The sequence below is a fragment of the Hyposmocoma kahamanoa genome, unplaced genomic scaffold (genome assembly GCF_003589595.1).
Source record: "Hyposmocoma kahamanoa isolate Upper Pololo Valley unplaced genomic scaffold, ASM358959v1 91, whole genome shotgun sequence".
Lineage (NCBI taxonomy): Eukaryota > Metazoa > Arthropoda > Insecta > Lepidoptera > Cosmopterigidae > Hyposmocoma > Hyposmocoma kahamanoa.
Genome location: NW_020654684.1, coordinates 1048257 through 1060964, shown reverse-complemented (window position 1 = coordinate 1060964; position 12708 = coordinate 1048257). Strand labels below are relative to the sequence as shown.

Genomic DNA, 12708 nt, shown 5'->3' with positions numbered 1-12708 from the left:
GAACCTATTGCAATAAAACGGCAATTTCATACTTTAACCCCTAATATTATGTTTTTCTTTTTGCTTAAAGTTATTTAATTTTTACCCTTTCGGAGGACGAGTAGTGTTTATTGTAGTTTAGTAGATTTTATAACACGCTAAGTGTTAAGTCGAGTTTCTCCTTCTTTTATTTAATACTTAACGTCGTCTAATACGCATTCATCTGTTCGGATTGGCAATGTGAGACAATTTGTTTATTACGACTAAATTATATGTGTTAAAGTAAAAAAAAAAATCAATAGGTAAAATAAATTTACACTTGAAACCGACACATTTAAGCTACAGCTCGTTCACTACGCTGACTTCCCTGAGAAGAACAGCAAGAAACTCTAAGGCTTGCTCTTTTCAAATAAACTTAAATGCTATGGAATACACTTTGAATGAAATTTGTGTGGAATCCAGAGCCATATCGTCTTTCCATACATATTTATATAACACTTAGTCTTCAATTTTGTAATATGACTTTTTAATCAAAATATTATTAATGCAGTTCTTAAACCTAGGAAATGATAATCTTTATATACCGGAATCGTATTGTAAAAACGTATACAGTTCCCCATAAAAGAGTCGTTTACCTTAGTTAAACGAAATTGTGGTACCATGAGTTTGGACTTAGTTCTAAGGTTAATATGTATTATGGATATCTTCTTTCTTATTGAAATTATGTATATTTATACGGGTATACAAAACATTATGGCTACAGCCATCGAACTACTATTCAGCTACCATTGCAATTTTTTGGTATTCTACTCTTCAATGGCTTGTCGATTGGCTACTTGTATTCGTTAATGGGTATTTGATGTACTTGGAAAAACATTTGACAAACATGCAAACACTGACAAATGTAACCTACACATGGAGTCAAGTAAGGTGTTAAATTTTCGGTTTATTTGTGTATTTGCATTATTTGGTTCCTTTGACGTGCGTCTAGAAACCGACCAGCCTACGGTGGTGTTTGCTGTATTTGTCAAAAGGGCAAACAAGGGAAATCTTTGTAACACTTGCTATCTACACATGGTGATTGTTTGCCTGAATATATCAAATACGCAAATGCAAATAGCCACGCAAAATGCCACACATTATTATATTAAAGTTAAAGACTAAATTGCTGCTTAAACACAAATATATAAACACATATAGGCAATATGAATTAGTGATTGAACGGATGAATGCCATTCCACTGACAATTTAGTAAGACTTAAGGTCATTGCAACTAGATTTTAGCAGAATAACAATATTATCATAATTGCAGTATGATCTCGGAATCTTTTTAACCGCCGAACGGTTACCATACTGCCACGCAGAGGTCCCAGACTCGTTTCCCGGCCGGAGAAATATTTGAAGTACTACATTTATTTATCTCGTGAGTTCAAGGAGTGTATTTTTTGGTTATCTATGTGTATGTGTATGTCCATGGCACCGCGACATAGGGTTTCCCTAGTGCGGGGCTATGTTGAGTGTGTGCGTTATGAAAAAATTTAGTTTAGTTATCAGTAGCTTCAAGAACATTAGAAGGCTGGAGGTTCAGAACTACTGCACTACCGCAACAACCAGCTTTCAAGGTTGAACGACCTGACTGCTGCCCTAGTGTATAAATAGTTCGAAAAGGCTACAAGCACTGTCATTAAGTTACATTACACAAAATGCCTACTGTCACAACATTGGGTTTCATTTACAAAGTGGCTATTATTCTTTATGTGGTCGCGTAGCAGTGCTATTAGTTGGGTCGCGTCCATCGTATAATGTGGTGTAATTCTCTTTGTACCTAACCTATTGTACTGGACATAGTTCATGTAATTATCCGGGATGATCCTTTGAAATTGAATTGCGTAAATCTTGTGGACTGATGGAACTTGGCGCTTGAGTGAATTTATCTTCTATGGCTACTATCTCACCACTGTGTTCCCGAGTCGCAATTGTTTATTGCTTCTCTGTGTCTTAGACCATTTCTCTTGCCTGTCGTAACTAGAGTCATGCAAATTTCTCTGGGTATCGTAATATCGGGTTTGTAACGTCGTTGCAATTCGATGTTCATCAGAAGCCAGTTGAAATTACTTTTTACAATTTAAAATTGTTTTGCATACAATGTCAAAGTCAAAATTTATTCCATAGGTAAAATAAATTTACACTTGAAAACGTCACATTTAAACTACTGCTCGTTCACTACGCTGAGGCTTGCTCTTTTCAAATAAACTTAAATGCTATGGAATACACTTTGAATCAAATTTGTGTCGATTCTGGAGCCATGTCGTCTTTCCATACATCTTTATCTAACATGTAGTCTTCAATTTTGAAATATGACGTTTCGATCAAAATATTTTTAATGTAGTTTTGGAACTTAGGAAATGACAATCTTAATATATCCTCCGGAATCTTATTGTAAAAACGTATACAGTTCCCCATAAAAGTGTCGTTTACCTTGGTTAAACGAAATCGTACTACCATGAATTTGGACTTAGCTCTAAGGTTAATATTATGGATATCTTCTTTCTTATTGAAATTATGTATATGTTTACGAGCACATAAAATATTTGAGTAAATGTACTGTGATACCACAGTCATGATACCAGTCTCCTTAAACTTTTCTCTGAGAGAAACCCGAGAGCCTAGACGGTACACAGAACGAATCGCTCGTTTTTACAATACAAATATGGTTTGAATATCTGCCGCTTTACCCCACATGAGAATCCCGTAGGACATTATACTGTGGAAGTAACTAAAGTAAACTAGTCTAGCAGTACTAACATCGGTAAGCTCACGTATTCTGCGGACTGCCTATGCAGCGAAGATATACGTGCACGAGAAGCGTGTTCGAAGCTAGTTTGTTTTGAATACGCGCGTTTGAATCGATTCAACAACAAGATCATGTAGCAATGCTGAGGAAAGGGGTGGAGGGACGTGCTGCAGTAAAATGATTTTTAATATTTTTTGTTAGTCTCATTTCTAATTTAGGGGCTTTAGGCCAAACGTATTTTTCATGCAGAAAGGTATTTTTTTATATTTTTTTTAGTCCCACACTAACAAAGCTCTGTAGCGCCGGTGCCATGGACACACATACAGACCACCACAAATTACACCCAAACTCACGAGAGAAATAAATATAGGCCATACAAATATTTCTCCTGTCCCGGGAATCGAATCCGAAACCTCTGCGTGACAGTTCTGCATGGTAACCGTTTGGTCACGGAGGCAGTTAAATAATGTCTAATTTTTAAATGGTCTTATATTGCGTGTTAAAAAAAATGCAATACGTGAATGGATTAATGCATTTGTGTTATATATATGCCTAACCTACAAAAAATCCTAGCCTATATCGTGACTGGATCAAAAGTTCCCATTATACTGAAAGCACTACCTCTTTGGATGGCAATGGACACCTGCTGAACCAACCGCGACACAGCGTTGATAAATATCTACTTATATGATATCTACATTTGCGTATGATGATATAAAAGAATCCCCGACATTAAAATTAATGTATTCTGTTCATAACAAAATACAGTGTTTTTCCCGGACTTTAACTTCATTAGTTACGCATGAGAGGATGAAAGAAGATAAACGAGACAGATTAAAGCGAGTATGAGCTAGTAAGTTAGCAAGGTCAAGGTCAACCAAGACGAATAAATTACGATCAAATTCAGGATCTCCTAAAGAAAGGCCAGGTCAAAAGTAACCGTTTCCTCGCCCGCCTCTTAAGGTGACTGTTTGGTAACATATCTCCCCAGAAAGCGAGATGAGGTTCGATGCCCTGTCGAACTGTTCACTATCGGAATGGTGAAAGAATACGAAAGCTTCCTCGTTACTCCGGCTAGTGGTGAGGATAGGAAACACTGTCAGGTTTTAGTCGATAAATAAAGGTCAAAAGTAATCATCGACGTGCGTGAACGAAATCAATGATGTGCGTTGATGAGGCGAAAGACATGTGTCGAGATCCTACCGAGTGGAAGGATGTCGTCTGTGTCGACCCCGATGGAAAAAGGGCGTGTTGTTATTATCACTAAAGTCAACATGTTACGGGTTATTTTTGCCTGTACGGCAACGATGGTCAGCTTGGTTATTAACCAATGGCATTTAAAACCACCTAGATCATATTTATATTATAAACAAAAGGTTCTCACGATTAGATTACCAATAAACGATAGATGTACAGAAGTAATACTGAAAGAAAAACCTAGTAGTAACTACTTCTTTGACTGATTTTTTTTATATCCGTCAATCAAATGTTTTTTAATACAAAATAAGTGACTTACCAATATCAGCGCTATGAGCGACGATGGTATGAGTAGTGGCACTGGAAGTCATGACGAGATACACGAAGCCAGCTAGAGAGAGCAGCAAGCGGCCAGTAGCGAAGCCCACGTAGATGCGGATGGGACCGGGGCGTTTCTGGATAAAAAAACAATAAAATTAAGTACAATATTTTTAATACAGAAACATTAACTGCCTCCGTGGCCGAACGGTTACCATGCCAGAGCCAGCATGCCAGAGGTCCCAGCTTCGATTCCCGGGCCGGGAGAAATATGTGTATGGTCTACATTTATTTCTCTCGTGAGTTTGGGTGTAATTTGTGGTTATCTGTGTGTGTGTCCATGGCACCCGCGACACAGGGTTTCCCTAGTGCGGGGCTATGTTGAGTGTGTGCGGTATTATTATTATTATTAGAGTTTTTTGTGAAAGAATTCGTCCAGAAAAGTTCTGCCATCATGCCTATTTCTGCCACCTAGTAGTAATGTAAACATTACTGCGTTCCGGTTTTTATAATAATAATAATAATTATAATAATAATAATAATTCGTTTATTTGCTTAAAACATGGTGTAACAGAAGATGTTACAAGAGATTGCCAGTACAAACATGTTTCGCATATATTAAATAGCATGCAAATGTCTAGCTATATAATGTCGATCAGACTACCACAACTCAATAATACAAAAATGTCACAAACGTGTCTAGTTACAAATTAATTTGGTCAAGAATGATAATCTTCAAGATAAAATCTTACATCTCATTTTCTGTCAAATATTATATTTATTTTTATTTAACCACTTGTACAGCTTTGTTTTAAATAAACTTAAGTGTAATAGTTTAATCTCAAGTGGTATTTTATTATAGTCAACACACATTTTTAAACAACTTTTACTGTATTTAGCAGTCATAGGAATAGTGTCAAGTACAAGTCTATTCGGGATTCTGCTGAGTCTAGTGTTGACATCACAGGCTTTCTTAAAGAAATATGTATGTTTTCGTACAAAGATACAAATTTCGTATATATATATAATGATGGTAGTGGCAACAGACCAAGGCTCTGAAACAAGGGCCTGCATGTTTCATCCGGGGGAATTCCACAAATTGCTCTAATGCATTCCTTTTGTGCTACAAAAGTTCTGTTTCGATCGGTACTATTTATTACCCCATACTATAAGACCGTAACGTAATATGGATTCTACATACGCCCTATATGTGGTTATGACAGCTTTCTTATTTGTTATATTTTAAGGCATATACCAACTTATTGATTCTAGAACATACATTCTCGACGTGAGTTTTCCAGTTCATTTCTTGATCTATGGTTAGTCCAAGAAATTTTGTGTGGGATACTTCCTGAATTGCATCGACATTTAAATTGATATTATATTTATTATGTCTCGATGTATTAAATTGTATATTTGATTTGTTTAAGTTAATATTCAGATTATTTGAATGTAGTCAATTGATTATTTCAACAATTGTATTGTTTATGTCTAGCTCATTCTTTATTTGTAATAGCTAAATCTCTTTCTAGTTCAGTAATCTTCCGCTGTAAATTAGTAATTAAGTCATTAGTCGCATTTCCGGGTTGCATTCTGGTCTTACATGTTGATGATGATTTAGATGGTGTATAAATGAGGTGTAGCTCTGGGCACTCTATTGACTGTCTTCGCTTTTTAGTTGTGTCATAAAGTTCTCTTTTTTGAGGTGACTGACAAAGTGTTTTCAAGGTGGTTATCTCCAATGTGAATTTATTTATTTGCCTCCGGAGGCCATTATTTTCAATTATTGTATTTTCTAATTCGTATTGCGTACTTGCTAATTCTGATGTAAGTTGGCTTATAGTCTCTTTCATTTCTTGAATTGAAGTATAGTCCGTTATAGTCTCGTGTACACTCCTTGACAGTTGTATGGGTGTGGAGAACGACTCGTCTGATGTGTTTCTGTCCGTTAATACGTGAGAGTCATCTGACCCAGAGTTGTGTACATCATTTGGTGTTAGACGCAATCTGTCAATCTTCGTGGGATTAGTCTGTGGTAAATCTTTATTTCTACGCCTTGTATTATGCGACGTGTAGCTTGTTGAGCCGTGGACTGTGTTATGCATTTCTACATTTCCATTCCTTTCTAAATTCGGATTGTTCAAGGTGGAATACTTTTTTTAGGAAGATCTAAGCAATCAAATTCAAAGTTGTGTTTACAAACGCAACACAAAACTGTATCCTTTCTATCTATAAACTTTTTACATTTATGACATGTCACAAAAGCAGGATTTTTCCGTACGCCACAGCCTGTTGAAACCTTCGATTTAGTAGACATTGTCGTTAAGTATCTTTACTTTAGGGCAATATAAACAATAGTACAATAGAAGAAAAGAAAAAATAATAAAAAGAAAATATAATGCGAAACTGGCAGTAAGCAAACGAGTCAAGTATAACGCACGGTTGCACGGTCTACCGCTGAGCTAACGCTTGCTTAAGATTGTTGGCGAAATAGTCTGATATATATTATGACACCTCTTAATAACTACCGAGCGTCTGATTATTTTATAAATAGATTTCAATACACCACTCATTGTAGGTAAATATCGTCTGATTTCTTTCAAAGCCTGATTGATCTACCAAAACTACTAAGCTTAATGTTTCTCAGGTACTTTCCTTTTCCTTGAAATCCTATGATATTACACTTTTACACAAATGCACCAGGTATAAAAAATATAAAAAATAGACAATTTAAAGTTAGTTTGGACACGATTTCTGCACTTTTACTAATTTAAAGGATTTTTTTAAACTTGGAGCAGTACTTCAAGATGTTCGAGAGACGTTTGTTTGAGGAACGATGACATCTGTTACTTTTAAAGATAAGAGTGCTGGTACTATAAACACATGGGACTTGTCAACTTCGACGGGCGCAATGGCGTCGCTCCTCAGGTCTTTGAGCTGCTCTACAATTATCATGGACAAGCGTATCGCTTGCTTATCATGGAAAAGGTAAATGTGGAATAAGATCAACTCTACGCGTATGATTAAAGTTCAGAATCAAAACCTAAAGCAAATATCATTCAAATCAGTTTAGTAATTTAGAAGAATATGGCGTACATAGAAACATAATAATATGGCATATTCTCCTATATCAGCAACATATACAATGTATCAACTGTGAGGTTCCGAGTTCGATCCCCGGCCGGGACAGTGTAGAAACGAACTTTTCTATATTGTGTCGGGTCTGGGTGTTTGTGGTACCGTCGTTGTTTCTGATTTCAGTAACACAATTGCTTTAGCTACTTACTTTGGGATCAGAGCAACGTATATGTTGTCTAATATTATCAACGTGACCTACGTCGTCGACCAGAGTATCTGGTATATCGATGACGTGGTTTCTCATTTGGGGGCTAACGATCTACTGCTGAAATTAGAAACTACTGTTATGAAACGCTTGCATTACGTGAATAATCATAACACCAAACATCCGAATCACATATCTGTAGATGAGAGTTCAATAACATTAGTCAAATAGTAATTTTTACTACAGAATATTGCACAGAGGCTCAATGCAATGAGGCTCTTAATGAGGCATTTAAAATCGAACTTAAGGTCAAAACAGTATGTTATGTAAAAAACAAACGACGATAGGATTTAAATGTAATAACAAAACATCTTAATTCCAAAATATGGACTTTTACTTACAGAATATTTCAATAAACTGCCATCAATTGACAAATGGTCAAATATCCGTTTTAAATAGCAAAACATAGAGCACAAAATTCTCTTTTAAACAACAAAATTAATTAATGTGTTGGACTTATCGGAACGTACCCTAACGATGCATAGCTGAAATATCATTAAAGAATTTCAATATTCCAAAACTGGGTAATGGTTTTTATGATAGCTGAAAAAATATTTTGTCACAGCCGCATTTTAGTTAGCAGACGGCAGTATAGAACAGTAAATAACAAACAAATATAAAACAACGATAGCATAGCAAAAGAATGGACAATAAAACAGTTGTAGCTAAATTATTCTGTAGATGATTTGTGTCTGGCGGATATGTTGAGCGATAAAGACAACAATACGTGTCACACGTTTGACTGTGGGTGTTCACACGGTCACGTTGAATTTCAAAATGATATTGTGTTCATGTTAGTGCCGGGTATAATTAGTCTTGTTAGTTATCTAGCACTGGAAGTTGATAGCATTGTTAGTTGTTTATTTCAAACCATGTAGCTGAATTGCAAATTGGTCAAAGAATGTTACAAGTTTAACAGACCAGGAGAGCTGGCATGCTCAGGGGAGGTTCATGTCCAGCCATTTGATGCATGTAAGTTAATGATGATTTTAAAGTTTTACCCGTAAATACTGTTTTGACAGCCTATAACATAGACTTCTGAAATTGACACGTTTATCATGTGGATTCCTACGAGAAGTGAAAAAACTTGATAATGAACACTTCTTTTGGATTTAAATCGAGTATAGGTATATGTTTTTTAAACAATCCCAACGTTTTGGGCCATGGGACCTGTAAAGAACCCGTAACGTTGATTTGATAGAAAATAATAAATATAAATGAGATTTAGGCGATTCAAGGACTTAAGTCGCCCAAATTTTTTTACTGTGGGTATTGGATGAGGATGCTCCGGGTTCCATTCTAAGTGAGACCAAATCGGGAAATGAACTTTCCTAATTTGGTTCTGGTCTAAGCGTTCTGGGAAGAGCCCTAGAATGAATTTCCATGCTCTGGTACTCATAGTACAAGGAATGCCATACTTTTAGACCAAAAATAAGTAGTTTAATTTCCCGGTGTATAATCGCGAAAACCTTAGAATAGAATATAATAGACTGATTTATTTCAGACAATGATCCGTAGTAATGTTATAATTACTATGGTTAGTACAATACTCGACTACTTCCGTGGCTGGGCAATTACCACGCAGAGGTCCATGGTTCAATTCCCAGGCTAGGAGAAAAATGTGTATAGCCTACATTTATTTCTCTCGTGAGTTTGTATGTAATTTGTGGTTGTCTATGTGTAGTCCATGGCACCCGCGACACAGGTTTTCCCTAGTGCGGGGCTATGAGTGTTAATGCGTTATTATAATTCATGCAATACAATTTATAAAACAGAGAAGTGCAAAATAATAAACCTCTATAAAAGCAAATAATAGCAACCACAACGCTCTATCCTTGAAATGCTGGCTTTGACCCAAAGACACGAAAAGTATTTGTAACACTTTGTATGTAATAAATAAATGTACAGTTGCAGTTACTTAGCTGGCCTATGTCCAGGATGTCATTAAGGACCTTACTTTGCCAACGCGTTTTGTTTATAGCTCTCACATCCTGAAACGTTCTTGGACTTAGTTATTTTTATTGCTGCCTTCACGCGTTTTCGATTAAATTAGTGAGACCACAACTTTGTTGCTGTGGGCGAGTTTCAGGAAGTTTGAAAACATTCAAATAATTCCATTACCTTTCAGACGTATTGGTGGTTCCTAGTTAAGAACTCGGCTACCAAGTCTCTCTAAGTATTAAATTGCAATTTTACTGCGAATGGTGTGGAATTTGGTTCATAGATGAATCCCGTACATTCCATACGTAACCAACTTAGTACATGGTAAAAATGATTCTAGATATCTAATACAAACTATCATTATCACCCTATAGCAGTTCACTGCTGGACATAGGCCTCTCCCAATATCCGCCATTTCGATCGGTCCTCAGCTTGTCGCATCCATCTGCTGCCAGTAGCCTTTCACAGATCGTCATTCCATTTGGCCAGAGCCCTATATTATGTTTAGCGAGCCGTGGTCTCCCCACAAACTCGCTTCGCTCATCGATTATCGGTTTTTCGACAGATATGGCCAGCCCACTGCCAGTTCAGCTTACTTATTCTTTGTCGACGACTTTAGTTCTCTATCGGATAACCTCATTTCGATTCTTATCCTTCAGAGAAACTTCGAGCTTATCTCGTTCCATAGCTCGCAGAGCAACTTTTAACTGGTGGGCAATAAACTAACCTTATGCAGTCCCACGAGACAAGCGACGTTGATCATGAGCCACGCGACGTTGGCGCACAGCACAACCATGAGCAAAACTCCAATCTGGTTAAGGAATGGTTTCTCAACCGACTCGATATTGGGAACCTCGTTGAGAACTTCATGAGGACCATCCGAGTCAAAGTGATCAAAGCCGTGGGTAGATATGCCGATGTAGGTGGTGAGCGTGAGAAGAGCAAGAGTGTGGAAGGTGTTGAAGACCTGCAAATAAATGAATTTTGTTTAATAGCCAGTACCACAACATTGCACCTATGAATCTCTTTGGAGCATGTACAATGCATCCCTTGCTTTAACTGTGATTTAATAACTTTATTCATAATCATTAACAAATAGTAGAGAGATTAGTTATTGATGGATTTTTGACCCCTCAAGCAACAACTATACCTCACAAAAAATGTACCTAAGTATGTTATGTGTCAGTGGTTGCTATTATAGCGGACAAGAATCAATCGCATGTTTAATAACATTATGATTTTTCAAGTATGCAAAAAGGAAACAAATCGTAAAGCAAAAAACAAAACATCATCACATGAAACCTGCTTCTCGGAAAAGGTTCAAATAATTTTATTTGAAAACATCTGAAGCCACATTGGACAATTGTGGCGATCTGTTGATTTCTAGGAAATCCATGCTCAACGTATTTAAGATTTACTCACTAAATTTAGGTATCCCAAAATGAAACACCCAGTCCTGAGAGGAATGCAGCAGCAGCATTTTGTGAAGAGCGCTTCGGACCGCACGGAGTTAGTAGACATGCTAAAATAGAAAATAAGCAATGCATGTAAGTTTCATGTAAAATAAATAGAACAAGATTAGCGTAATCTTTTTAATTTTTCAGAATTCCATCTTGTAATACATCATCGGTCACATTTAACGTAGTGCTAGTAAACCCCAAAAACAACGCAAGGTTCTTTTTTATTACAAAATTTTTCTTTAGGCATGATAACCGTTCGGCCACCAAGGCCGGAAATTTTTGTAAACATTACGTTGTATTATTATGAATTCGAACTTTATTTTGTATTTCATTTAATTTTGGATATGTTTAACAGGTAAAGTAAAAAAGACAATAAAAGCTTAAATACTAGAAAGTAAAACTAGGATTTTTAAATTATATGAATAAATTGGGTCCCCGCGGCAAGGTGCTCAAGATGCTGGCTTTTTTAATTTATGTTAGCAGAAATATAGACAGAAGAATATTAATCCAATTTTCATTTATACTCTCTAATTTTTTGTTCCACTAATAAGTTTGTTACATTGAATTCTTAAATTTTCGTAATGACTACATACTGGAAATGAAGGTATTTTTTGGGATCTAATTCGCTGTATTTGATTTTTCAAGTAACCCAACGTTTCGGACCCTTTACAGATCCCATGGACCACTAACCATGGACTCATGAAGTCAGCCGTGACTGTAAAGAACCAAGTAAGTATACGCGATACACATAGATTCAAAAAATAGCTTTATTTCAAACATTTGTTATATTTTTCCAGACATCTGCAGCAAAATCAAAATTGCGATTTGTTTTTCTTTTCCAATAACCTGAGATATTTTCATCATTACCTGTTTGTTTGTGTCTACTTATTCATGGTTATCTGATTTGACGGATTGCCGAGTTCGGGGAAGAAATTGGCCTGTATTGTGATTATAGTATTTTTAGAATTTCCTCTGATGAAAACTGCCAAATAGACATACGATTATAAGATAGTATGGCTAGTTATTATAACAATTTATGTTATTGAATATCATGATGTTTAAAACTATACTATGTGAAAATATTACACTAGTTTTTTTGCAGAATACGTCTCTGGTTCGTGTCCAGCCGGATTGAAAGGATATTTCTTTGTGTTTGTTTGATCCTCGTATCAATAATAATGTATTTAATTTTTTCTAATTTCCTTTTAATACGTGAATTTGATTGAGAAAAAAATCGTAATTGTTAAAATATTTTGCAAAACGTACATGAAGTTAAATTAAGGAATCGTATATATTATAGGTACTATACGTGATACATTCAGATTAAGGTTTCATGTAATATCAGCCAAAACTGGTTGATGACTAATGCTTTCTTAGTCAGCCGTGACCATAGCATCTGCAAAAACTCCGAAACGTTGATGTATTGGTGATTTTTTAATACAATCTCCAAATTCAGCTGTTTAATCATTAAAACCACTATGGCAATTTAACACAGTTACGAAACGAGGTTAAAAAATAATTACTATTATGTCATATTAGATTCTGGGTTGAATTGTTAATGCAATCTTCGCTGTAATACGAAATTTATGCAAAAAAGTAGACAAGTAAATAATAATAAAAGAACGAAGCTAGTCTATTTGCATTTAGATATTTCGTTACAGTTTACATTTATTTCT

At 35.9% G+C, this 12708-nt stretch overlaps 1 protein-coding gene across 1 annotated transcript in view; it reads right to left on the bottom strand.

Moving 5' to 3' along the window:
• The window catches only part of LOC113236285, a 12815-nt gene extending 1722 nt beyond the window's left edge, over positions 1–11093 (bottom strand). The window contains exons 1-3 of the mRNA XM_026472293.1: positions 10995–11093; positions 10300–10539; positions 4290–4425 (exon numbers count right to left, since the gene is read on the bottom strand). Coding sequence (XP_026328078.1) covers positions 4290–4425; positions 10300–10539; positions 10995–11093 — 475 coding nt within the window. The remainder of the gene's footprint in view (positions 1–4289; positions 4426–10299; positions 10540–10994) is intronic.
• Between the last annotated feature and the right edge of the window lie 1615 nt (positions 11094–12708).